The 26527-nt window shown below is 43.4% G+C and overlaps 4 protein-coding genes, 1 long non-coding RNA gene and 1 other non-coding gene across 7 annotated transcripts; 3 read left to right on the top strand and 3 right to left on the bottom strand.

Moving 5' to 3' along the window:
• The first annotated feature begins 9 nt into the window (after positions 1–9).
• acsf2 (acyl-CoA synthetase family member 2) lies at positions 10–14200 on the top strand. Its single transcript, XM_053878728.1, has 16 exons — positions 10–231; positions 2721–2916; positions 4844–4972; positions 5037–5090; positions 5168–5286; positions 5806–5968; positions 6448–6543; positions 6617–6768; positions 6849–6940; positions 7005–7081; positions 11680–11787; positions 11865–12016; positions 12612–12753; positions 12862–12972; positions 13048–13116; positions 13348–14200. The coding sequence occupies exons 1-16, from the start codon at positions 122–124 to the stop codon at positions 13396–13398; spliced, it is 1821 nt and encodes a 606-aa protein (XP_053734703.1). The 5' UTR covers positions 10–121; the 3' UTR covers positions 13399–14200.
• Positions 7430–10255, bottom strand: chad (chondroadherin). Its single transcript, XM_053878741.1, has 4 exons — positions 9329–10255; positions 8200–8363; positions 7980–8137; positions 7430–7861 (listed from the first exon to the last, which is right to left on the bottom strand). The coding sequence occupies exons 1-3, from the start codon at positions 10112–10114 to the stop codon at positions 7984–7986; spliced, it is 1104 nt and encodes a 367-aa protein (XP_053734716.1). The 5' UTR covers positions 10115–10255; the 3' UTR covers positions 7430–7861; positions 7980–7983.
• On the bottom strand, positions 11449–17265 carry armc7 (armadillo repeat containing 7). The gene is made up of 4 exons (XM_053878752.1): positions 17151–17265; positions 16764–16907; positions 15955–16303; positions 11449–11956 (listed from the first exon to the last, which is right to left on the bottom strand). The coding sequence occupies exons 1-4, from the start codon at positions 17224–17226 to the stop codon at positions 11944–11946; spliced, it is 582 nt and encodes a 193-aa protein (XP_053734727.1). The 5' UTR covers positions 17227–17265; the 3' UTR covers positions 11449–11943.
• Positions 17266–17807: 542 nt separating this feature from the next.
• LOC128752689 (uncharacterized) lies at positions 17808–18829 on the top strand. Its single transcript, XR_008413696.1, has 2 exons — positions 17808–18106; positions 18477–18829. It is a non-coding gene; the product is annotated as an uncharacterized LOC128752689 (long non-coding RNA).
• Positions 18830–19010: 181 nt separating this feature from the next.
• LOC128752687 (nuclear distribution protein nudE-like 1-B) lies at positions 19011–25890 on the bottom strand. Of its 2 annotated transcripts, XM_053854169.1 has the most exons (10): positions 25784–25890; positions 24685–24781; positions 23719–23872; positions 23319–23467; positions 22796–22932; positions 22548–22721; positions 21013–21107; positions 20805–20938; positions 20699–20733; positions 19011–20000 (listed from the first exon to the last, which is right to left on the bottom strand). In XM_053854169.1, the coding sequence occupies exons 2-10, from the start codon at positions 24762–24764 to the stop codon at positions 19990–19992; spliced, it is 969 nt and encodes a 322-aa protein (XP_053710144.1). In that variant the 5' UTR covers positions 24765–24781; positions 25784–25890; the 3' UTR covers positions 19011–19989. The 2 variants fall into 2 exon arrangements, with proteins under 2 accessions (XP_053710144.1, XP_053710143.1); XM_053854168.1 differs by lacking the exon at positions 20699–20733 and having other exon boundaries at positions 19012–20000.
• Positions 25891–26317: 427 nt separating this feature from the next.
• Positions 26318–26389, top strand: trnae-uuc (transfer RNA glutamic acid (anticodon UUC)). Its single transcript has one exon. It is a non-coding gene; the product is annotated as a tRNA-Glu (tRNA).
• The last annotated feature ends 138 nt before the right edge of the window (positions 26390–26527 follow it).

Raw genomic sequence — 26527 nt, 5'->3', positions numbered from 1 at the left:
TCAGAGTTCGCCAGTGCGGCCGTCAGGCTCCGAAACCTCAGCAGCCCGCTTTCCTACTCCGGTGTGTTCACCCCAGGATCAGCGCGTCGCACCGCAGAAGAAAGCCGCCTCCGCCGACACCATGATCTCCTTGTGCGCCCACTTGGTTCGGAACCAGCGCGTTCTCCTCGGCAGCCTCGCAGCGCGGCGCAGGTCGTGGATCTGTCAAGCGGGATTGCCTGCAGTCTCTCGGTGAGTTGCACCCATTTGACAGTGAGTCCCTGCACCTAAAAAACACTTTTCCTACTTAAAATGTGTGTGGGGGGAGGGGTTCAAGTGTGGGTCTAAAGCAGTCGGCTTTTTTTTTTTAATCTTTCTTCAAGACGTCGTGACGGTTTGAGTGAAGTGCGATAGATTTAATGAGCTGATCTTTGATAGATGAACTTTTATATTTCACGCTCCGCTTCTCGTCCAGTCTCCACGTCTTCATCCCCATGACTCCCATGACAGGCAGGAACGGGCTTGGTCTGAGGCTCACGGTGGAAGTGGGGTTCCGAAAGTCAACTGGATCTCTAGTTTCGTCCAGTTCACTTTCTGTCTCAGCGCGAAGTAGTTCAGCTCCGCTTCCAAGTTATCAATATGACCACAGATATGGCGATCAATACATTAACGATCAATGCACGAGGACCTCCAAGTAAAATGCATACGTGGTGAAAATGATATTAATCCTGCCACCGTGGTCATGAGTCGCATTCATCACATCGTATTTATCACAGCATGCATTCTTTATAAAGCCACACTACCTACCATCGAGTGACTCTATCTTGGCTGAGGGACCGTAGAAAGGTTTGCTTTGCTTGTATCAATGCAGCAGGCAGTGCATTCAGTGGCTCAGCACAAGTATACTAGTAAATTGCGTTGATTCAAAGTATGTGGTCGAGGTGAAGTGAAAAAAAAAGTTTCAATCTGTAGGTAACAGTTCAAGTTTCAAGCCAGATCTCACTCTGACTGTGCACGTGTATTGTTCCATGGTAATTACTTTTGGCTGATTTTAATTTATTTATTTTATCCATTTACGTTTAGCGGTTATTAGAGCTTTGACTGTTGCAGTACATTATGGGACTTGTAGTACGAGTGGCGGTGAGTGTATTTTGAATTTAATATAATAATAATATAATCATACCTTGGGTGTGTTATCAAATGCAGGGGCGTCTGCGATTTCCAGACTGATTTTTCATTTAGACCCAGCACAATATTATTGTCCAGAATCAGAATGTTTTCATTCACATGACCTCCATGAAGACTGAGGGTGTAGAAGAGAGAGAATGAGAGAAGAAGGAAGTAAAGAATCAAATTGTGGGAGGAGAAAGTGAGAACAGATGGGTGTTTACAATATAAAACAAATGAGTTTCAGGTGCAGTGGCCAACTTTGAGGTGACTCATCCTGGCTAGCACTTTGTCTATCACTCAAGTTAAAAGCGTTGGGAAGATGCAGTTGTAAATATTCCTCTCTGCTTTGAGGAGCCGACACGACAAGTGATCGTGCTATGGATTGTATCTAATCTGCTGAAATTATTTCAAATCTGCCAGATAGCCTTAATTATGTTAGTGCTACATTTAAAAATATTCTGACTCGAGACTCAAGGAAAATCATAACACAAAACAATAACTGAAGTATTCCAGTGTTTTGTGTCAACGGTTGCAGAGTAAACTCCGATGGTAAATGTATCGCAGCAGCTATATGTTGCGGTGCCCTCACACATATCCTTGTGTCATCCAGATAAAAGCTGTCACGGTGTGTTTACCTGATGTTAATCATTGACTTTAAAAATGAATTTGTTGGCTTCCACGTTGACTGTAACTGAACTTTATCCTGCCACAAGCCCTCTGTAACATGTGGTGTCATGTCCTCGACAATCATTTTCAAATAGCTGTCAGCACCGTGAGGTTTGGCGTTAGATAATAGTGACAAAGACAAGAACACATGCGCCACTGTCACTGACTATGAGAAGTTTTGAAAACGTGTTTCGTGATTGTGATGCAAAGACAGGAAGATCATAACAGAGACATTAGATGGCTGGAGCCAGTTGTGATTATTAGTTTGATGGTGGACACTACCACACACGTCAAGTAGTCGAGTTTACATAGTAAGCTTCATGCTAAGTTCAAAATGAATACAGCACAAGTCTAACAAACACTCATTTATTTCTTACTTCTCAAGAGAACTTGAGAACCGAAATGCTTTGGCACAAACTGCTGGCTTGTTCTGTATTCTGTTAGGCCATGGGTTGGGCTCGAGTCCTCGAAGTCTAGGTCTTGGACTTGGTCTCTGTAAGCTCTAGTATCTGTCTCGACTTAGTCTTGTGTTAGATGGTCTCGACTTCAATACTAGTGGTCATACCCAAAGCTACTGCTTCTGAGAGATCAGCCCATCAATTATTGAATGTTTTATCAGATTATACATGTAGGTATTGTTAAGAGCTGGTCCACGTAAATAAATCATAGCTTCATTGTTTATAGATCTTCATATGAGTAAATGATTTCTATTAGCCTTTGCTTTGATAGTATGTTAGCATTATTGCTTGAATGAAGGAGCTTCATTCATGACCTTTTTACGGCATGGTGCGTTTATTAAACTACCAGATGTATGATGTGTGATATATGGGATGATGAAGCCTATATAAACGTTTTACTGTCAAACATGAAGTATGTGGCTTTCCTGATCATGCCTTTGATTCCAGGGGCATCCATGTGGACTCTCCCCCGGTCGTCCCAACGCTGACCACCAGCTACGCTCACGGTACATCCTCCACCTCTCTGCTGGACAGCACTGTGGGCGAGACGCTGCAGAGGACCACGGACCTGTGGCCCGACAGAGAAGCCGTGGTCTTTGTCCAGGATGGCATCAGAAAGACGTTTGCTCAATTCCAGGAGGATGTGAGTCCCCCCAAAATACCTTTGTCCTTCACAGTCCTTCACAATTGTCATGACAATTAAGTTTAAATTACATTCAAATTCTTAACACATTTTTAAACAGAGGAGAGAAACAATTTATCACACAGTAGAAAACAACTAATCAGTGTTCCATTTTGCTGTGACCTTGATGACTGCTTTCCTTTGGTATCGTGCTGTTGCGTAACATCTGGGCCACAGTAACTTTGGGTTCGTTGACATACTTATGTAACTTTCTGTGTGTTTTCAAGAATTTCAGGGTGTGTACCTTCACCCAGTGACTGCGCAATCGTTCAGACATGAGACCGACCAGCTGTTCAAATCAGAGCCCTGTTTGATCAGAGAGGGACAAATGTGATATTTTGGTTCATTTGTTCCATTTTTGGGTTAAATTCATTTACGCAAATGCAGATGAGCAGTGGAAGACTGGCCAAAAAGGGCAACAGGAACCATGATTTCACAACAAGTCAAAGGTTCTGTTCAGATGGAGACTGGAGTAATGTTTGTCCTATTTTCTGCTATGCCTTTTTCCAACATTTGTTAGTTTTCATTCTGAGGCTATACTACTATAACCAACTGTTAAATTAATTTAATAATAGTTAAATTATTATTGAATTAAGTCAACTAGTCTTGATGTCATCGCTCTCCCTCCACTGTAAGGTGATGCTACAGCACCATCACAACCTTTTCACAAAGGACACATCAAAGGACTGTTCACACCACATTCTGGTCAAGTTTCAAAAAACATCTGACACTATCCAAATGTTTGCAACATTTTTTTAATGACTATTCAGGCTGCAGTCAGACGTGTTGAGATGTCGTGTCGTATGACATGTCGAGAACACAGACATTTTTTATACTATTACAGATGGTCCTGTCTTGTTTTTCCTTCATTTTTAAAACAACCTTTTGATCAACAGAAACAGCAAGCATCCATTTTTCACACCTGGAATAATAAGTAGTACAAGCTGAAAAACTAACAAAAAAAAAGAAAACTAGAATTGTAAATCATTTTGATTGATATGAAAATAAAAATGAATGTTTTTCATAAAGCGATAACTAACTGAAACTGCATTGTCTGTTTACAAAACTAATCAAAACTAAAATTATAGCAAAATTGTCCTTCGTTTTAATCCTTTATTTATTTCATAAAGAAGCGCATGGAGATTATTTAAAACCTATGTGACATCGCTGACCAGGGCGATGGTGGTAGTTGGGCAAAAGTGTGATCTTTCCAAACTTAATGCACTTAATTTCCAGACTTAACTTAATAATGTTTTTTTACATGGTGTCTATTGTTGAAATTGTTGAAATTGAAACAAAGCCAACCCACCCTAAAAACGAATTAAAACTAGCTGAATTTGAAAGTCAGAAATTCAAAACTAAATAAAAACGAAAACTATTGAAAAATCCAAAACTATTATAACCTTGTAGAAGCGCAGGTTTACACCTCCCAATGAGGATCAGATGAAATCTGTTTCCCGTCTCGGTCCATGACTGGTGAAACTTTTTTTCCATTCAGAGGATAAGACCTCAATTAACAGTCACCTGGATGTCAGTCCAGTTCCATGAATACATGCGAAGTCCTGTAATAGGCTTTGCAATTGCTTGGCTGTCCGATGAGCGAGGCGTTCAGATGTCACAGCCTCAATAGTTGCCGCCATCTCATACTGTACAAATAGATCCTTTGATCACCAAAGAGTCCTTGTACCATCTACTTAACAAGCCCGAGTCTGCACCAGGCACAGCATGTGCATCCAAGAAGGCTTCTCTGGTGAAGCAGGAGGAGGGCTATCAAGATGATGATGTTCTCTCCCAGCTCTGCCCTGTAATCTGTTGTAAACCTGTGTACTCCTTGGAGTTGATCAAACTGCCTGTTGTAGTATCATATATATACTTCTATGTTTTGCAGGTGGACCGGGCTGCAGCGGGGTTGCTGGCTGTGGGACTCCAGAAGGGAGACCGCCTTGGCATTTGGGGTCCGAACATCTACGAGTGGGTTCTGTTTCAGTTTGCGACAGCCAAAGCTGGAATCATCCAGGTGAGCGGACACTCACTCAGGTTCTTCCTGTCCGCTATCGTCACTCAAACGCTTCTCCTCCCAGGTGTCGGTGAACCCGGCCTACCAGATGAATGAGGTGGAGTATGCATTGAAGAAGGTGAGTGTTGGAATCCAGCCCTCTGTTCACATCCCAGGGACAAGCTTTTGCAGAATCACTGTCTTGTCCTCTCTCAGGTGGGTTGTAAGGCCATCATCTGTCCAGAGGAGTTCAAGACCCAGAAGTACTGTGACATGCTGACCCAACTCTGTCCAGAGATTCTGAGCAGCAGACCTGGAGACCTGAGGAGTGCCAGGTAGGGGGAGCAATAGAACAATAGAACCAAACAATAGAAGCTGCAGTGATGAGCTGCAGGCTGTGACATGGCTGAGGAGATGAGAAGTCTTGATCATGAGTTTTACTCAAGAACAGCAAGCAGTGACTACATCTGAGGGAGTGGAGCGAAGGCTTGAGAACAGTCAGTACTGGTGGGCGTCAAATGTGGCACTGGTCATGAAGTGGATGGCAGGGCGAAGTTTGTCATGATAACTAGCAACACCAGCTATTGTTATAAAGACCAGAGGAGTTTACCTGAGATTCAAAGGAGCAAAGTATTCTAGACTGGATTTTAAAATCCCACTAAATCCTAAAAAAACACCAAAGAGTTTATAAGATAACAGAATGAAAAAACGCTGACTATAGTGTCAACAAGACAGCAGTCTCCCTACAACATCCAACGGGAGCTTTCCAAATGTCTTCCTTCTGAATGAGATCAAAGGCCAGGGGCTCCCTTTATTATTAATCTGAGCGTAATTTGTTCTTCAACACTGTTCAGGCTTCCTGATCTTCGCTCTGTGATCGTTGTGGACGGACGTCGGGCTGGAATGTTTCACCTGGATGATGTGATGCAGGCGGGTGACAGCGCTCACATGCGGCAGCTGCAGGAGCTGCAGAAGAAGCTCTGCTGTGATGACCCCATCAACATCCAGTTCACCTCGGTAACACGAGATCAGACACTGGGTTTTCTTCATCTGTCGATGGCCGTGGTGAACTTGAGTACACAGTACCTTGGTCATGTATCGACTGTGAACTGTGAAGAACAAAAATGTTGGATGTTCAACAGTAGTTCCTTGACTTGTGCTCGACTTAACTCCTAAAGAGGTTTTGTAAACATCACACACGCTCCTCACGTAACTTTGCAAGATGTTTAACACACACTCTTCCTTTCTAAAAATAAGACATCGTAGATTTGACTTGGGTCAGTCTCCCGTATAAAGACGTGACGTACAAAGAGTCCTGACAGTTTGTTTATAACATTATACTGGCAAGTGTTAATGAGTGACTGTGTCTTAGTGTTGCTCAATGTGTGAAGCAGTGAGTGGGGAGGTGTGTACTTTACAGTTACAATTACAGTTGCTTCTTCACTTTAAGCTTTGTGACGCCAATGAGGTTTGTATCTGATCATCTCCGTTCTCAGGGAACCACTGGGTATCCAAAAGGTGCCACACTGTCTCATCACAACATCGTGAACAACGCATACTTTGTAGGGAGACGCTTGGGGTACCACTGGAGGGTGAGCTCAAAGTACTGCAGTGACGTCACTTGTAAACCTGTGTGTTCATACTTGTGCTTGTCGCCCCTCTCAGCCTCCTGTTCGCCTCTGCCTGCCAGTGCCTTTGTACCATTGCTTCGGCTCGGTGGGAGGGGGGATCTGCATGGCCGTCCACGGATTAACATCGGTGTTTCCATCACCGTCTTATGATGGGAAAGCCAACATTGCAGCCATAGAGAGTGAAAAGTACGTGCCAACTCACCTGAAATCATGAATCAAAGTTGGTGGTTTTGTTCTGACAAATGTGCTCCCCCTCTCACACATAGATGCTCGTTTGTGTACGGGACACCAACCATGTACGTGGACATGGTCAACCAGCCAGATCTTCACAAGCGAGACTTGTCCTCGCTGACTGGAGGTGAGAACCGGGGCAACCAGTCGAAGGTAGTTTCCACCTGATTAACCCCATTCTTGTGCTCCAGGCGTCATGGCTGGTTCTTCATGTCCTCCAGAACTTCTGAAGCAGGTCGTCTCCACCATGGGCATCAAAGAGGTGGTGGTGAGTAGTTCCACATGTCACCTTTATATCAATGAGCTTAAAAAAAGAATAAACTCACACTGGGAATGTGGAATTTAAAATAATATCAGTTGCAATAACAGTCCAGACAACAGAGGGAGACAAAGTCAAAAGTTTCGGATTAAAGGGACCCAATCTTGCTCATTTCAGGGGCTTTTGAGCGACAACTTAAAAGCAGAATAACCTGACGATGTGGTACTTGCACAATATTTTAAACATATGCTGAAGTCAGCAAAGTTGGGACATGCAGGGTAGGACCCCTGTTATAGCTGATGATGGCTTCCAAAATCACTGATCATTGTTTCAGCCACTCAGACACATAAAACAGAGTGGGACTCAAATAAAGCATTTTATTGCCACATGTACAAATGCCTCTTTCAATCAGGTACCATGCCAGATTGGGAATCAGAGGTTTTGTTTTAACCATGAAACCTTATTTCATGTTTAAAAAGAAAGGTGATATTAATGTGTTTGCATAATTAAAACATATAAAAACATAGTAAAAAAAATGTAATATATATTCTTGAAACAATGTATTGTAGCGCCAAACAGGAATAACTGATACAATATTCAACATAGAGCTCAGCCAGAAATCTTTAAAAGTTTTCTACAAATGTTGCTGTTACAATATTCTTTCTTTCTTTCTTAAGCGATTCAAAGTCAGATTTACTGTAATTTGGAAGGAGCTTTTATTTTGAAATGCACTTGTTTGCCACGGTTTTGCTCCTCCACACATCTGGACAGGCAGCTCAACATCGCCTCCTACAGGAAGATTAAAAAAGAAAAAATACAAAAACTGAACATTGCATACTGTACATGCTGCACCAACCTGTGTTGTAGCATATTTGACAGCATTGTCGGTAAGTTTACGTTGACAAACCTGTTCAGCTGCGCTCCGGATGACGTGTTCCCTTCCTGGCCCGTTTGCCTTTGACCTTGCAGCTGCTGAAAGCTGTGACCTCCCTGACCTGCCTCCCTCTCTGCGATGGTGGTGATGCACAGGTGGCATCGGGTCGAATACGACTTGAGTCCATCCACCTGAGAGACAGTCATGAGAGTCAGAGGAGGGTGTGGGGAGTGTGTGGCTGTGTGTATCTCACCTGCGCAGCGGTGCCAGCTGGCACGTGCAGCTCCATGGGTTGTTGGCGATGGTCAAGTTGGTCAGGGAGTTGAACTCCAGGCTCTTAGGCAGAGTTTTGAGCTTGTTGTGGTCCAGGTGAAGAGACTTGATGGCCGTGACTCCTGTAAAAGCACCGTCGGAGAACTGGGGGCAGAGAGGTCACACAAGATGGATTCATTTTGACCTTCAAGCTGGATTCTTTTTGAACCCCAGCAGCTGGACGGAAGCTCGGGAGTCTGACTCCTTGGTGGTAACTTGACCAAGATAGAACTTGCCTTTGCTAACAGTTACCTCAACTTGTAGAAGGCATAATCAGAGCTGGTCAGTGATGTCACTTGAGAAGTGGCGGTAGTTGTGTCTTAAGAATTGATTTGTTCCAGCCCACATCATGCTACCGGTAGTGTGCAGGTCTGGTGCTGGAGGTGAGCGCCCGGTTGACCCTTCAGCGACCGCTCCTCTTCTGAGTCAAGCCATTCTCGTCTCGCTGTGTAAACACTCGGTTCACACGCCGGGCGCTAAAACCTTCAGCCAGGTGTGAGAGGAGCTTGGATTCATTCCTTCAGGAAATTTACAGAACTGAAGGTCGGTAGCAGTGGACAGTGGTCAACGTCCAGACTCTTATTTTTGCCAAGAACTTTGGCAGACAGAGAAGAATTGGTCATTCAGAGTGGGTGACTGAAAATAACCCGGCTGCTGTTTACCGTTTGCTGACCCCACTGACCTGTGTGTGACTCAAACGCCTCACTCACTGGGATTAGTTCTGGACTCGTACTGGCAAACAAAAACAGGACAAAAATATCTGCTCCGGGATGAAAATAGCTTCCTCTCTGTGATGGTGGTGTCGCACACGCTGACACACACTGACTGGGTTCACCTCAGAGCACATGCAGGAATGTGGGAAGAGGATTCTGCCGCTGCAGCATCCGGGTGTGTATGACTCATCATTCCGGACGATGAGAGTTCAGCCAGATGTCACGTGGTGTTATGGTGGAGCCAATAAGCAAATTATTCTGCTCATGCGAGCGCAGACACACACATGTACACGCGCTGCTGAGACCAGCCGTGAGTGTGATCAGTGTTGCAAGACAGAGTCAGGACAAAGCGCCTACCTTCTCGAGGCCCATGTTGTCCAGGTGCAACTTCTCCATGTAGCGTCCAAAGCTCTGGAACGCGTTGTCAGGGATGGTCCTCATTGGGTTCCGGCCCAGCATCAGCTCCTCCACCACTCTCAGTTTGCTCATGGCAGCGCTGGGGTACACCATCATCTTGTTCCGGTCCAGGTGGAGGATGGCCAGGTTCTCCACGTCGTCCAGCGAGCCAGGCTGCAGAGTGGTCAGCTCGTTCCCGCTCATGTGCAGCCAGCGCAGGTCTTTGGCTCCTGCGAAGGTCCCGGGACGCAGCTCCCGCAGCTTGTTGTCGTTGAGCTGCAGGATGAAGAGGTTGATCATGGGCGAGAAGATGCCCCTGGTCAGCTCACTGATCTGGTTCCCGTCCAGGTGGAGGTAGGTGAGCTCGCTCAGGTCGTCGAAGGCTCCCGGCTTGATGCTGCTGATGAGGTTGTTGGACAGGTACAGGTAGACGAGCTTTTTCAGACCTTTGAAGGCCTGGGAGCCGATCTCCCTCAGCTGGCAGTGCTGCATGTGCAGCGAGACCAGGCCCTTGCTGTCGCTGAAAGACCCGGTCGGGATGCTGCCCAGGTTGTTCCTCTGCAGGTTCAGCAGCTGAGTCGCATCCGACACTCGCGGGATCTTCTTCAGACCGACGCTGTCGCAGATGACGTGCTGCAGGTCTCCGTGACAGTGACACAGAGATGGACACTGAGCTGGGGACCCCTGCACGGCTGGGCCCTTGACCAGCAGGCAGGACCCCAGCAGCAGCAGGTTCACACAGCGCATGCTGACCTGAACTCCACCAAGCTCCGAATCCTTGAAGAAGAGTGCTGACTGAAGTGCGTGTGTGTCTGTGTGTGGAAACGGAGTGTGTGTTTGAGGGCTGGAAAGGTGAGCAAAGGTGGGCGGTGGAAGCTGAGGCGACTCAAACACTCGCAGATATTTATAACACCCACTTGAGAAAAAAAAACCTGGAGGGTTCGTGAGATTTTTGAAGGACCTTATGCGAGGGAGAATTTAACCCTGAACCAGCTGAAGACATGGAGCTCCATATTAACTCCACAAAAAACACATCTTAAAAAGCATTTTAGTGAAACCAATTTTGCAAACATAAGCATTAAAAATGCTAGTGAGAGTCAATTAAAAAAAAAAAAAAAATTGTAAAATGGAAGTCACACAAATTCAATTTTGAAAGAGAGTCAAGTTGTTGAGTTGTTTTCTGGGGTAGGACAATGTGTCCATGCAAGAAGAAACAAATGGTCTACACAGTGGGATTTACTGTATCTTGCCGTACAGAAACCCGAGTAGCACTTTGTGTTATCGCTGGGCATCGCAGAGCTCAAGCCTTTTGAGATAAAACTGTGGTAGTGTGGACACAGAGTAAATGTTGGCGTGAGGTCGGGTCTAAGACTTCTGTTGTTTTGGGGTCTGCAGGCAGGTTTTTCACTGTAATGATCTCCAGATGGAGACTTCAGACTCAAATGTAAATGACTCTAGCAGTGTGCCGGACACCGAACCTCACATTCCTCACTTGAAGTTACGCAACGCTGTGGCCAATTCATTATTCAGGTCTGCTAGAAAAAGCGATGGAGTGTGGAGAAGCTGGAGCCTCCACTTGTTTTGTTGCTGCGTTTCTAAGTGGAGTGGAGGCAACCTGGGCAAAAAGGAATCTGGAGTTTACTCACCAGATCTCACGTTTTATTGGGAATATCATCGCTGCCTCTTCAGCAGGGACTCTGAAAGACTCACAGTTTGCTTAACCAGAATTCTTATTCATATTATTTAAGTCATTGTTTAGCTTATTAGTTTCATGATTTGACTTTTATTTCTGTGTGTTAATTCCTCCACTTGGTCCACGAAGTCATTTAATTTTGTAGGGGAAAATGGTGTGAAATCAAAAGAAATGGTAAGCAAAGAGCTCAAGAGTAGGACAGAAGAAGGAACGAAACCGGAGTGACTTTTACCCGAACATCTCGGTGCTCTAGCGTTGAACACCAACCATAAGCCCGAGCAGAATCTGCCACAGGCTGCTGTAGGCTTCAACAGTTCCAGGAGAATCCCTCACTGTTATGAGATGAGTGTAAAAGTGTTCTGGGTATTTAAGAGAAAGAACGATGGCACTTCAGTCTCTTTATTTCCTTTTTTCTGAATTCATTCCTTTAAACACCGATGATCCCTTTTTTGTTTCACCACAGTTATATTACTGTAATACTTTATTTAGTTTGAATATTGTCATATTTTCACTGCTTTTGGTGACAAATACATTAATTTGTTTGTTAATTTGTTAGTTTTTCATGTGTAGAAAAATGTTCACCACACACCCGGCTCCTCACTCCTGTGTGTTTTAACAGATCGGATATGGAACCACTGAGAACAGTCCAGTCACCTTCTGTGGCGCTCCCAGCGACAACATGGAGAGGAAGAGTGAGACCATTGGCTACATCATGGAACATCTGGAGGTTCTGTGCTGTCTCCTGTATACGACTGTACTTCTCTTCAGAACTGTCTTTAGATCGAGGAATACTTTGATCCACAGGCTAAGATCGTGGACCCGGACACCCAACTGGTAGTTCCTCTGGGCACCAAGGGTGAGATCATGATCCGAGGCTACTGCGTCATGTTGGAGTACTGGAACGACAAAGAGAAGACGGATGAGTGCATTGGCAAGGATGGCTGGTACCACACGGGGTGAGACGGGAATACATTCATGTTGTCTAGTCCAGCGGTTCTTAACCTTTTTGATCCCGGGGATCCACCTTTCCCGGAACAAATGGACCCAGGGCCCATTCAAGTAATAGAACTGATTCATGACTCTTGATTTCATTTGTGATCAATAAACATATTTAATTTGCTTACACGTAAAGAAACCATAACCTTGTGAAATGACAGGAAACCATGTGATCAGCGCTAAGATATTTGTTATAGAAAAGTCCAACCAGCAGCAGAACCAGGTGCAAGTCATGTTCATCAAATTTATTAAATAAAAAAAATAAAATAAAATACACCTCATGCAAACTGAAAATTGGAAAAACTGGATAAAATTCTTAATAAAATAAGTTCGATAAAACAATGTCTAAATATCCTAAAATAAAAATTATATATTTTATTTAAACTTTGAAGAAGCTATAAGTGAAGTGTCAATCAAAGTATTGCCATAAAATGTTCCAATTTTAATTTTAAAAACTGCTTCAACAGGAACAGTTTTTACTCCTGGAGTGACCAACAGGACCAATTCCCTTACGCGTGATTAAACAAATTACCAAATATTGTTGGTTTGCATCAGGGACATTGGCAGGATGGATGCCCTGAGCTACTGCAAGATCGAGGGCAGAATGAAAGACATGATCATCAGAGGAGGAGAAAACATTTATCCAGCTGAAATCGAACAGTTTCTACACAAACACCCCAAAGTCAAGGAGGCGCAGGTCAGTGTGGGGGAGTAGATGCCTTTGAGATTTGAGTTCTTCACTTGACAAACGCCACAAGATAAGAACTTCATTGGAAGGTGATTTACAAGTGTGCTCACGTGTCAGGTGGTGGGAGTGAAGGACGCCAGGATGGGAGAGGAAATCTGTGCCTGTATCAAACTAGTGGATGGTCAAACCTGCAGTGTGGAGGAAATGAAAGACTTCTGCAAGGGACAAGTGAGTTTGTGCACCAAGGGGAATGTGAATACAGTAAATTGCGGAGCTGATCAGGTGACCTCCCTCTGCTGACAGATCGCACACTTCAAGATTCCTCGTTTCATTCTGTTCGTCAACAGCTACCCGCTCACCGTCACCGGGAAGGTAAGTCCAGTCTTCACTAAGTTCCGAGCTCTTTTTTTGAACTCATCTAAACAGGTACCTTCATCAGGTCCTCCTAGCACACATGTACACAAACCTTCCTTAACCATCCTGACCCCTTATCTGCAGACAGATTATACCTGAAGTCTGATTTTTATTATTGGCATTTATTCCAGTTGCATCAGATTCAAACCCACACCGATCAGTCTAACAGGTCTGTCCCATCTCCTGCAGATCCAGAAGAATAAGTTACGTGAAGCAGTGGAGAAGCAGCTGAAACTGTAGGAGACACTCAGCAGAGGACAGCTCCATCCGACTGAACGAGGCCAAAGAGAACTCAACGTGACCACTGAACTTTATCATACAAGCCATAGAAACTTTTTTTTATCACACACTGCAGCAGCCTTGACACGACCTTCTCCTAGGCACATTCCACGCTGTGGTCAAAGTTCAACCTCCAACCAGTTAAGCGATTCTAGACTTTGGATCAGGGGTTGTATTTTATATTGAATTTTTGTATTTACACAGCACTCGCTCAGCTCCAAAGGTCACTTTTATTTCCCAGAGAGATGTGCCTTAAACAAACTGTGAAAAGATATTTGCTTAGTACACTGTCACACTGGTTATTCATGTTGAGGTGTGAGCCTCAAAACACTCTTGTTGCATGAGCATTTGTTGTTGTCTGTCTATGTCTGCCCTGTGATGGACAGGCTCCTGTCCAGGGTGTCCCCTACCTGCGACCCTATGTGGCTGGGCAAAGCTCCAGCAAACATGCACCCCTGCTAAAGAAGTATGTGGAAGAAAATGAACGGATGAACAAATTTGTCGTATTTTGGAGCGGCATCGTGTTTTGTGTGACGTGTTTCTGAGCAAAATATCGATGCCTGAAACTGTTGTTGTGCCGTTATATTTGTACACTGCCATGTGATTCCATATTTTTTGTGCCAAGAAGTCCAAACATTAAACTGTCGGTTCATGAATCATCTCAACTTCTGTCACGTACGGAGTATATTTTTGTCCTGCTGGAATTTCCTCCGGTCTCTTTATATCGAGGGAAACAAACCAGCTAACGAGAAACAGACATGGGCGTCGCTCCTGTTACGGGAAGAATGAAGGAATTCTCTCAGATCTCGGCAGCGGGTCCAACGCTTTGCTAAGCTGTTGGGATGTCGGGAGCCAGCGAGGATCACAGACCCGCTCGCTCCGGCCGTGTCAGGAATTTCCTGTACCGTCCGCCTGAGCTGGAGCGGAGGATTGGATGTCGTCTGCCGTCTGGAGCTGAAGGACTGGACCAGGAATAGCTCAGAGGGGAAAACAAACACGGCCGCCGGCGTTCCAGACAGAACCTCAAGGTTTATTTGGGGGTTTTCAGTCGACATATTTTGGGTCTGGATATAACGGGATATTCTCAGAGCAGGTGCCAAGCATGAAGCTTCTACCTGCTCCAACGTCTACCCCGGTCCAGAGGAATGTATGAGTCTGCTTTACCTGTCAGGAATGTTTCGCTGCAGATTGAAGGACCCTTAAGTTTAACTCCACACTCACACTGATCCAGTCCACTTACAGTAGACTTAAACACTATTAGGCAACGTTTGCTTAAAGTTGTGAAAAAGTGTGACGTACTGGCTGATTCAACTGTAACAAGTGTAAACATGTGTTTCAACTTAATTTAACTCATTAAGAATTCAATTTTACTTGACATTTCACTTGATGTTCATTATTATCGAAGGTTTTAGAGGAGTCCACAAGGACGGTCCGGATCTTGAAAACATCTTGCTTTTACCTCAAAAGGCATCAAAATTAATTTGAAATAAAAGTGAAACAATTATGATCCAAATATGAGTGTAAACAAACCTTTTCACTTCATGGTAAAATTAGTGTTTGCACTTGCAACTCTTTTTTTTTGTGTGGTCCCCAATCATTAAAGCCTTACGAGGACCTTTTCCCAAATAATAATAATGGCTTTTCTTCATATTGGTTTCCACACTTGCCAACATTTTCCACAATTGTGGCTTGTAGTTAGCAGCTTATGTGGAATCGCTTCCCTTTAGAGGATCTCTTAGCTGCGAAACTGTCCTGTTTCCATTGTTTTGTTGAAACAATATTTAGTTAGATTTTTTGCAAAATCAGATTTATTGAAAGCATTGTTTATAAACACATTGTCTGTGAATACATTGTTTTTGATGATCATATTGAAATTAAAACCACCCTCGCAAGACATTACGTCAGAAATCATTAGTTTTCCAACTGAAAGCATGTTTGCTTGCCATAAGCATTTCTGAGATGGATGACCCATTGTGAAGGAAATAATTTTGCTAAAACGTTAAAAAAGATGAGGGTTACAAAATAAATACAATTAAAAATATAAAATACAAAATTGTTGATCTTCTTTCTCAATTGTACCAATTTATGACTGAGAGAAATTTGTCTGTTTGTTGCCATGCTGCTCATGCTGTCATGAGCTAGGTGCTCCCCCCGGTGGCTGATGGACTGATGTAATGATGATTTTGTTGCCATGTATCCTGCCGTCCAGTAGCTGATGGGCTGATGGACTGATGTAATGGTGATTTTGTTGCCATGTATCCTGCCGTCTATTTATCAATTATTTAGTATTTGATCCTGTCTGTTGATTTTAATGTCATGCTGTCCAGGTCTGAGAGAACAGATATTTCATCCATGCTATATAGCATATTCAATAAAGTTTCCTAACCTACCTACCTAATATTCACATAAAATGCATTTATCAGCCGTATATGCCTGTATGTTTCAAATCTATTTTAACAGGCTAAACTTCTGAATCTCTCCGATTAAACATAAAGAATGAAAAAATAGTTTGGTTACCTTCTGTCTTCTGGGAGGGGGATCCCGACAGCTGTCTGCTGGAGTTCCTGCATCTGTTGCTGCATTTGAGTCACCTGCGCCTGAGTGCAGCAGTCCTGCAGGAAGACCTCAGCCAGGTTCCTCAGACGAGGACTGTTGGCGAGGGAGAAGCGTAGCATGCACTGCACAATGGCCGGGTCAGTGATCTCAGAGCGTGATGCCGGCGTCACTAGGTTCAGGAGTGTAGTGATGGCGGACAGAACTGTCTCTTCCCTCTGACTTGACAAACAGTTGGTCACCAGGGCAACGCCACCGTTTTGCAGGATGATATCACGACAGTGTGGGTCCATGCTTAGGTTACAGAGCCCACCTGAAGCACAGAAGAACCGCGATTTGTGTGAAAATGACCTTAAAAAGAAGAGAGCCAGTCACCAGCTCTCTCAGTCTCCATCTCTGTGGAGGTTAGAAACAGATCATTTTACTCAAACTATAACTAAAACCCAAGTTCAAACAGATTTGGACTTTCCAGAACCCATGTTACAACTACAGACTTGCCTCCATCAGCCATTCATTTCAGTTGCATTCATTCCAAAGTGTTCTTTTGTTTTGGATAAATGGTGTGTATTACAGTACAACATTGCAAATCCAGTTTTAAGTCTGCGTATTTGATGACATTTTAATGCAACTACTTAGTAATACAGTACCTACTAAGTGAGGATGTAACATTTTCTTGGAAACTGCCTAAAATATCCAACATCCAACACTGTGTATAGGAATAAACTAGGGACAGCATAATATCTCACCGAGCCATATTGAATAAAAGTGCCTACCCATCCCAAACTCTACGAAGGTGTGGTTCTCCTCAGTGAGCATGTCCAGGAACAGGTCGGTGACCTGCAGTTCCATCAGGTGTTCCAGGTTTGATGGGTCATAGGCAAAATTGGCCAGATTAGCCAGTATCTGCTCCCGAGCCTCTGGAGGCCGTGACACAACATACAAAAAAAAAACCACATCAAAATCTCAGGGGTGGCTCCTAAAATAACATTTCATAATCAGAATGTTAAAAAAATGCATAAGCATTAAGTACAATGAGTAGAATTAGCCAGATTGTTTGATACTTTTCCACGATCCGAACCCATCTTGTAAGTGCAAAACCATATCGCAACGCTAAACGTAAACGTTACAACTCTGCGATTATGTTATACAAAGTGTCTTACCGTCACTGTCAGTGTCCTGAAACTCGGTCACCAGATTCTGCAAATATTCGAATCTATCAGTGTTTTTCTTCCACATGTTTAACCTTTTAGTAGCAACGGAATATAAACAAACACTGTTTCCGGTCCTACAGTAAAAAATGTCCGACTACTTTGGTGACCGATTGTGCGTCGACATCTTCAGCTAACTGTCTAAAATGTGATAGTTGTACTACTTTCATCACTAAATGATGTTTGTATGTTGGTCGATTTGTTAATTTAAAATAAAATCCGAGTTCTGGTGAAAAAAATCAAATCGATATTTTAATTAGACAAAAAATTTGTCCTGTGACTAATTATTCAGATTAATAAATAGATTAATTAAAAAAATATGTCCGGCATAGCTTAAAACACAGAACGTAAAACACACTAAATTAAGTTTAAGTTATGCTCTCTAACATGTCCGATGCGTACGGGAGTAGCACATATAGTTCCGCAGAAAGTTAATAAAGAATGAAAGACAAAAGGTCAGATACGTATACAGTAGTTTTTGTTTAGTTTATTTATATCTATTCATGTTTTTTATTTATTAATGAATTTATTTCAAATAAGAACATTTCGATTCGCCATTTCGACGTGCAGACGTCATCGGATGTTGTCAATCAGTTAAATAGAAACCGATTTATGTTCAGATGGGAGACATCTGAATATATAGATATTGTTGGGCCCATAATACTGGAAACAGCGTGAATTATTTGTGGCATAAATATAATGATGTATCAACCGGAAGTGGATCATCCTGCCGCGTCGCGATGGAAGGTCACGTAAAACGCGCATGGTGAAAACTTTCGTTTTATTTTGTATGAAAATAAACGAGTCAACACAATGAGTCAACACAAACTTTCCGCAAGGAAGCGACTTACGAAGCCAATTCTTTTCGGAACACTGATAGTTGGACTAGCTACTGCTTTCTTCAACAGGTAAATCAAAATGGAATGGTACATGCTATTGACCGTGTGTGTTCACGGCGCCCATGTTGTGCTGCAGATTTTGACGAATATTTAAATGAAAATGCGCCAGAATTATGCGAGGTTCATGTTGCGTGGCGCTCAAGTGCGGCTCCATAAAACGCTTGGTTAATCTTGAGATGGGCGTGCAGAATCACTGAATGCGCGAGAACATGCAAATCGGGTCAGAGATAAAGGCTACGATGTAGTTTGAAAAATAATGAGGTGTATCTCACGAGTTTATGGCCTCAATGATGAGAGGTTACTTCAGCAGAGACAGAGACTTCAACAGAGTGATCTATAACTGAGGTCTGATCAAACATGAACCTGTACCTCCTGACAGGCACCGGTTCTTGGAGGACTTGGAGGACATAAAAGCTGAGGAGCGGGCCAAGAACTATGCCCGGAAGATGGAGATCTTGGAGAGGAGGCACAAACAGATCCAGGAGGCTGAGGAGAAGCGGAGAAGTGGGAGTGGCTGAGAAGCAGGAGCCCGTGGGGGCTTGGATGTTGGGCTCCTACCCAGCAGTTGACTTGGATTTAAACCATCACCCAGGACTAGGCAATGAAGGCCACAATTAAACGATCACGCTCAACTTTGTTTGAAACATCTGGAGCATTCTAGTGCTCTAGTTGAGACCTTGTTGATGTTGGCATGTGCTTGTATTCAAGACAAACAAGAATGTATCGATTTCAGATGTTTGACTTTTTTTTCCCCTACTAGTTTACCAGTTGCATGTTCAGCAGATATTACCGAGTTAACTTGCCTTTATTAAAACTATTTACAACTAAGAGTAAAAAGTCGACCGAGTAAAAATGCTTAACATGGGTATGTTCAAATAACTGAGTAAAATGATAGTAGTACGTGCGCTGGACAGAATCAAACTCCACAGTTCTTACAGGGTCATAAACATTTTATTTCAACATGCCAGAAACAAATAAATAAATATACAAACAATATTGCACTTGAAACAAAAAATGATAAAGTTCAGTAAATCATGACGACAGCTGCAGGTGAACGTGCGTGATTCTAATGTTCAGGACTGGTAAAGATTTTGTGAAAAAGAGACCAGTGAAGTTTGTTCTGGTGGCTCAGTAATGATCAATATGACCAAACCTGAACATTTCTTTGCTCGTACAGTAAGTCAAAGTCAGTTCGTAAAGAGAAAGTTCAGCCAAAGGGAAACTATTTTTGACACATAAGGCTACCGAACATTCCAAAATGGGTCCATGATAAAGACGATTAGATTATCTGCTGTACATTTAAAAACATCAATTGGCAACACAGTTGGGTCACATGACATGGATCACTGCGAACAGTAAAGGTCATATTAGTGGGGCAGGAACGTGGGTAACTGGATTGTAGTTCTGGTCTACCAAGCGCCACTTTCAGATCCTTCATTACACCTTCAACATGGTCCCCAAGCACGTTGTGCTGTCCTAGATTGATTATCTGGACATTCAAACCACCATCAGTTCTGTGGGTTCACACTGCCAATGTAGTCTTGGTTCTTGCCAGCATTACATTGGTTATTTAAAATGGTGATGTGGGTGTGGCTTCAGGTCAGTTGGAAGTAGTGGAGAATAAAAAACAAATTTGGACGGTACTTGCATAACATCTGGACAAAGTGTCAGACCCACAGAGTGATGGAGGTTGAGTTTCGGACCGGAAAAAATACAGACTTTAATACAAAGACAGGTCCATAAGTGACAAAGGCGAGTGAAGTGTCAACAGTTGCTGTGTCTCCAGGAGCTGCTGGTAGAAGACCTGGATTACACAGCCAATGGGACAAGGCCTGTCGAGGAGGCAGCAGGAGGTACAGTGATGGCAGTCAGGCTCCCTGGATCCACTCTATTCATGGTCCGGCTTAAAGTGGAGAAGACCAAGACAGTTAGTATAGAATCAATGCAATCGATGTGGAATAGTGGCACTCTCTATTGGGAGCATGAGATAGCGCTGAACATTTCAGATGTGGAACAAAAAAGTCACACGTGGCCCAGAAGAGAAACCACCACCAGTAGAAAAAGATGCCATTTGAAAACATCTGGTGCAATTTAAACTAAATACCTCAGCTCCTTAACTATGATTTGAAAAGAATGTTGATTCAAAGAACATTCCATGTCTGCAGATCGCATTTGTGACTGTATTTTCCCAGTGGGTATCCAGCAGAACTTTGGCTAAATAAATGAGGTGGATATGAAAAACTCCCTGCTTACTGATCTACAAATCGATGATGAATTCAATCCCCGTAACAAATTGTATTGGGTCAGACTTAACTGTCAGCATTTTCCTCTCAATGGACACACAACATGTACTGTGACCTCACTCTGAAGAGCTACCCAAGAGGTCAGTATGTAAACCTTTTTTTTTTTTTAAAGAACATTTGATGAGACACATCATCCGAGCAGGTACAAAGAAAGCCGAACAGTAAGCCAAACTGAACCGGCAGGACCAGCTTAGCCGTGTGAGTGAGATTTCAGCAGTGCCAGTGAGAGCGTAGAAGCGCAGGTGATAGATTTCAGTACCCGCTAAAAGAACCAGATAAATTAAGGACTAGCCTTTACCCAGAATCAGTGACGGGAAGGTGACGATCCCAGTCCTGCTGGGAAACAGACCCCAGATTCATCTAAGCAACGTGACACTTTCACTGGGACCTCAGACAACACTCACGCTTTGTCGTAGTAGGACGAGTGCAGTGCGTAGTTGGCATTGAGGATGTTGCCGTTGTCCAGGGCGGGGAGTGGCTTTCTTGTCTTCTGGTCTTTGGTGAAATTTCTGCAGGCTGCCAGTTTGGACTCCAGGGCCTGAAGAGAGAACCGTAGGTGAGGATAAGGGCGTATTCGTAATGAGTGACTGAGGTTGTGGTTCCAAAACTCACCCCGACTTTCCTCAGTAGATCACTGACAATGTTCAAAGCTGAGATCCTGGCTGAAGGGGTCAAAGGGGAGCTGCTGCCAAAGGTGTTAGCGAGAGCTGTCAAACAGAGAGGGAAATGGTAAATTTATTGAATATTTGCCAAACATTAACAATCCAGTTGTGATCAGAAGCACACTGTCAGCTTTTACAATCCTATTGGAATAGCTGTAAGAGCTATTGTGACCAAGGAGATTCACACAGACAGTCAGAGACGTGTTCGCCAGACAACACAACTGCTCGAGAGAGAAGCAGCAGAAATGCATCCAAAGGTCACTAGACAGCCTCCCAACACTTACACTCATGCTGACAGATGAGTAGTTCCAAGTCCGGATTGCTCGCTGCGTAGGGATGGGCGATGTGGACAAAAAAGTTATCACAATAATTTGGCGATAGCGATAATCACGGTAAATAAATGTTCATTCTGTTCCATGTGTTGGACACACTACAGTGTCTCTTGAAACTTCTTTATGATGAAACTGATGAAACTTGTTAGTGGAGCTTGTCTCCAACATAATTATTTGTTTATGTTTCAATATAATAGTAAGTGTAGACGATGAGAAATTGTTTTACATCTCTCCGAGAACCCGCTCGTGTCTGACTGACTGTTCTGCCAGCATTATTCAGGGGTTAAATTGAGCCGTCTGTCTGCTGTATCTCATGTCTCTTAACAGTTGACTTTAGCTATGGACCAGTCTGGACACGTTTCCTAGATGCTATTGAAGAAATACTAGAAATAATGTGAATAAATTATCATTTAGTCATATTCTATTCTCAAAATCATTCTACAAACTGTACGTCCTTTCTCTTGTGTGATGAAAACCCTTTTCACAATTCTCTCTCTTAAAATGGTTGTTCCATTGCGTTATTGAAGACTCCACGAATACTTTGACCGTTTTAGAATTGGTTGATGGTCCCTAACTGACGGTGGGTCGTAGCATTAGCGCTGCCTGTGAGAATGTGTCCATGATCAGTGAATCCTAATGGGGATGAGGAAGCCACTACCGGAGTGGAGGTCCGTCCAATATCCAACTATCTTCACCAGAGTGTTTCGCCAAGGCGCCAGCACAGCGGGAAACCTGCATGTGTTGATGTGAACCAAGGCAAACGACCGCGTCAGAGAACCTATGAGGACTACTTCTGCTAATAAAACAAAAGAGACTCAGAGTCGACCAGTGTCATTAACAAATGTTCCCTGTATTAAAAATACGTTTACGTGTGGAGGTCCAATGTAGTGAGGGAGCTGCGCGTTTATCAAATTTATCGTGAGATGCAGAATTGATATTGTGGACATTGTGTTTAGCAGTATATCTTGTAAGTTATCGCCCATCCCTATTGCTGGGACAGATGTATGTAGAGGCACGTGCACACTTACAAAGACTGTCATAAAGAAGTAACCGTACTTAGAATCCACAGCATTTCGAGTGTGTGTAGATGACTGATGATGGAGAATTGCAGCCTCGTGTCGGGTAACACACATTAGTACAGACAGTTGAACACCTGTGCTGCTGCTGAAGTCGTTGTCCAGTCCTTTGGTCATTGGAGTAGCAGGCAAGGATAAGGAGGCCTGAACAGCCGTGTCCATCTTCTCATTGTCCAGAATGGGGGAGGTGGGTGCAGACATCCTGGAGACATCAGACTGCCGCTCACGGACAGCCAGCTCCTGTCGCAGGTCTGGAACATCAACACAGTCCATCAGTCTGGTGTGGGCTACTGCTGCACTCATTTGGGAGTGAAATGAGTTCCACCTCGAGCTTCGTCCTTTAGCCTCTGAACAGACACCAGCAGAGACTCTTTCTCATCCAGTTCACTCTCCAGGAAGGCGTTTCTCTCGATGGCCTGGTTCAGTCGCTGCTCGAAGTTCTCCAGAGACACTATGGTGGCCCTGAGGACCACACCAGGACAAGGTCAACTCAGTACTGCACACAGTAAAATGACTTAAATTTGAATAATTTATAGTTTGGACTGTTAATGGATTAATCTGGATTCTTCATCTTTTGACCAATAGTTATAATTTCTGATCTCATGTACGGATAATGGAGATCCAGTTTGTCAGAACATCTACACTCAAGACTCTTTTCAGCTCACAATTCAGAAACATAGCATGTTTCCATCATGATCTGACAGATCATGCCGAAAACAACAAAATGTTTCTACATATTATCTTTAAAAAAGTAAACAAAAAAACAAAGGAAGCTCAGTACAACCTGCATATGTCTAAAACAAACCCATTCAAAGCTGTGTAAAAACAGTTGTGTGTCTTGACCTCACCTCTTGGCTCTCTCCAGGTCATCATTGGACTGCTCCAGCTCTCGAACATACTTGTGAAGCTGCTCCTTGATGCTGCGTGTTTGTCCCAGATCATCTTCCAGCAGTGAGATCTGCTTGTAGCTCTGAGAGTATTGCTGCTCCAGCTTCTCCTGCAGGGGCAGACGTCAAGGGGTTTCATCGACAACATCCTCCTCCTTGCTGTGAGTCTGGATGACTTCATTGACCTACATAAGCAGCGGCTCGAGCACAATTGGACGGCACCCACATAAAGCAACCACAACAGTGCGGGGTGTTTGACCTAGATCTGCAACGTCACTCTGAACCCACTAGTTACACAGAGATAATGAACAAGACATGCACATACACATCATCTCTACCTCTACCTTAGATTTGGACATACCTTAAGTGAGTCAATGTCATTCTTGAGTCTTTGGTTCTCAGACTGCAGGTCCTTCATCCGATGCTCGGCCTGACTGAGCTGAGCCTCCAGCTCAGCCTCCAGCTCCCTGCTCCCCTCCTGAAACTCCAGCAGCTCCTCCTGCGCCTCCTCGCAACTGCCGACAGATCATTAAAACAATACAGCAGGTTTGACTTCAGAACACAAATAGCAATACTCAGAATTACACAGTTTTGTTTTGAACGGTTTAATCAAAGGTTTGTGAGATGTAAAACATTGCATACCATATAGCTCTGTCATGCACCTTATTCACGACAAGTTGACTATTTCAAAAGTATGATATACAAGTAACAGAAAAAATGTATCTTGAAAGTGGAAGGAAATGTAGTTGCGTGTGAGGTGCACAAAAGGTTGGATTTTAAATTGTGATGAAAATGAAACTGTATTCATTGAAAAGTGTTTTATTGCTGCATACATTACTTTGCTTCCACTTGTGAAACATGACCAGAAACATGGCAAAATAGGGGACATAAGCAGGAGTGGCATGAACCGACCTAATGAAAGGAAATGCTACACTCTACCAAGAAAATACAGCGGAGAGATCAGATTTCCTCTTTTGACAACCTTATGAAAGGATGATGGAAAATGGTCATTGACTGTGGTATTTCTTCGAGACATAACACAATATAATTATGACATTAACTGTGACAGAAGATCTGTGGAACACTTTCTAACAAAAGCACAGGTGAAACATCAGATGACGTAGAAATCCAAACCAGGCACCCATTGTATCTCTGTGAGCCATTTTCCATCTTTTATTGTCAGAACAAAGTGAATTCTCACAGAGGATTTACTGAGAAATGGAGATTATGTAAGCGTGCTGACATGTTCCCTCAAGGCAGGTGAGCTCTATGCAGTTGTGCCTGTGGTGCCCTCTCATGAATGACTGTGTTTGGTCTAAACTCTTACCTGCTCTTGTACTTGAGCGACAGGGTCTTCCAGAAGTCGATTTCTTCATCTTTAGAGGAGAATTTAGGGATGAAGTCCATTTCCACAGGAAGCAAATCTGAAGAAAAAAAACAATCCCGATAAAAAAATCATTTAAAAATGAGTAATTCTACATCTAACAGTGGCTCGCTATAAAGAAAACAAAGGACAGATACTGTCTTGTAATCTAATAATATAGAATCACAGTGTGCTGTGCCTTCCACAGGCCAGCAAGAAGAAGAGAAGACGGGGGAGGTTGAGGGCAGCATTATCTAAATGAAATCTTACTCTAATGTACAGTACACGTTGATGGAAAGTTATGCTAACAGACAGGAAGAGATTGAAATCAAAACAATTTAACAGAAATTACGACCAAAAAAATACTTTTTCATCTAAGAAAAAACAAATACAATTATTGAGGACGCTGAACCAACTAACTGAAGACTGGAATGAGACACAAATATGGACAAAACAAATACTAGATCAAACATACAACCTATATATAATGGATAAAAATGGATACATCTTTGGAAACAAACAGGCTCCCAGCTACGCCTTTTAATTAAAGCACTAATTTATCACTGAACAATTTCTATACTTGCTCTCGCAGCGTTTGTGGTTTTCTTCATATTTAACTTCTCAGCATGCTTGGCGCTCTTTATTATTCATCCATTTCAGTAGATATTAAGACTGATTTCACTCACGGCACGCGCACCGTGACGCAGGTTAAGCAGATACGTAAGTAGAACATCACCTCTTCGCGTCAAAGACGAGGAAAATGGGTGGCTAAGAAGAACAACTGGAAGGGACCCATGTTTTTGTTTCGGGTCCAGCCAAATATTATGCAAGCGACTGGACCTAAATTGGGTCATACATCGGGAACGAGAAGGTCAGCGGGACTAGGTCGGAGGAGACGCCGCTCTCAGCTGTGTTAACTGGGTGTGCGGAACGCAACACACGACGTGAGGAGGGGACAGAACCACAAACCAAATATCACTGACAACAAATCGTGATCTAAAACAAAAGCGATCGTACAGTACAGAGGTAGAACGAATTGGATTGAATAACCGCGACAATATACCTGCTCATCGCCTCCGACGCTGCCGTTTATCAGTTCATCTTCGCTCCAGTCAAAGCTATAAAGCTGCTGCTGATGACGCCACCCACGGTCTTCCTCGCGTGTTGGTGATGGCGCCACTAAAAGCAGGCCAGGTTAGCGCCACCTGCTGGCTACTCATGGTCAAACTCTCACCGATTTCCACCCTCTATTTAAATGCACGTTATGGTTAATGACTTGCGTCAAATAGGCGTGAATCTCAGATTTTTATTTTGACTCTGAACCTTCAAAATGCCATGAAAATTATACACACGAGTTTCATCCAACGGTGTACCGATTATGTAAATAGAGACATTTAAAAAACTATTGGTGTCCACTGGAACAAATGGTATTAGCAGTGGTGATAGCATTTATCTTTGTGAATATTCAGGTGACTAGTCGATTAACCGCAATAAATATACTTCTGTTTTTGTGTCTACTATTTCTTTTTTTTGTTCAAGAAAATGCGGTCTGTCCCTTTCAGCCAGTATATCCGGAAAGGTGAGTTAGTGCTATAGGTCCCATATGGTCTAGCGGTTAGGATTCCTGGTTTTCACCCAGGCGGCCCGGGTTCGACTCCCGGTATGGGAACTCTCGCTTTGTTGCTTCTCAGAATCCCTCGCGTTTCCATTATAAACTCCACATTGTCTGTTGCACGCTCTAATGTTAATGTAAGGAACCATTTTGTGCTCAAGCTTCATGCGACATAAAATCTTTCCAAGTCCTGCA

The sequence above is a fragment of the Synchiropus splendidus genome, chromosome 1 (genome assembly GCF_027744825.2).
Source record: "Synchiropus splendidus isolate RoL2022-P1 chromosome 1, RoL_Sspl_1.0, whole genome shotgun sequence".
In the NCBI taxonomy this organism is placed as follows: Eukaryota; Metazoa; Chordata; class Actinopteri; order Syngnathiformes; family Callionymidae; genus Synchiropus; species Synchiropus splendidus.
This window is presented reverse-complemented; position numbering and strand designations above follow the sequence as displayed.

Excerpts from the sequence above, each read along its gene's own strand:
- armc7 (XM_053878752.1), bottom strand. The coding sequence starts at position 17,226 with ATGTGGAAGAAAAACACTGATAGATTCGAATATTTGCAGAATCTGGTG. Across the intron at positions 16,908-17,150 it reads TCAGGACACTGACAGTGACG|AGGCTCGGGAGCAGATACTG; the intron begins GTAAGACACTTT and ends CACGGCCTCCAG. Across the intron at positions 16,304-16,763 it reads CTTCGTAGAGTTTGGGATGG|GTGGGCTCTGTAACCTAAGC; the intron begins GTAGGCACTTTT and ends TCTGTGCTTCAG.
- LOC128752687 (XM_053854168.1), bottom strand. The coding sequence starts at position 24,764 with ATGGACTTCATCCCTAAATTCTCCTCTAAAGATGAAGAAATCGACTTC. Across the intron at positions 23,468-23,718 it reads ATGACATTGACTCACTTAAG|GAGAAGCTGGAGCAGCAATA; the intron begins GTATGTCCAAAT and ends CTGCCCCTGCAG. Across the intron at positions 22,933-23,318 it reads GACCTGGAGAGAGCCAAGAG|GGCCACCATAGTGTCTCTGG; the intron begins GTGAGGTCAAGA and ends TGTGGTCCTCAG.
- acsf2 (XM_053878728.1), top strand. The coding sequence starts at position 122 with ATGATCTCCTTGTGCGCCCACTTGGTTCGGAACCAGCGCGTTCTCCTC. Across the intron at positions 5,287-5,805 it reads GGAGACCTGAGGAGTGCCAG|GCTTCCTGATCTTCGCTCTG; the intron begins GTAGGGGGAGCA and ends AACACTGTTCAG. Across the intron at positions 6,941-7,004 it reads CTTGTCCTCGCTGACTGGAG|GCGTCATGGCTGGTTCTTCA; the intron begins GTGAGAACCGGG and ends CTTGTGCTCCAG.
- chad (XM_053878741.1), bottom strand. The coding sequence starts at position 10,114 with ATGCGCTGTGTGAACCTGCTGCTGCTGGGGTCCTGCCTGCTGGTCAAG. Across the intron at positions 8,364-9,328 it reads ACAACATGGGCCTCGAGAAG|TTCTCCGACGGTGCTTTTAC; the intron begins GTAGGCGCTTTG and ends CTCTGCCCCCAG. Across the intron at positions 8,138-8,199 it reads CAGCTGGCACCGCTGCGCAG|GTGGATGGACTCAAGTCGTA; the intron begins GTGAGATACACA and ends ACTGTCTCTCAG.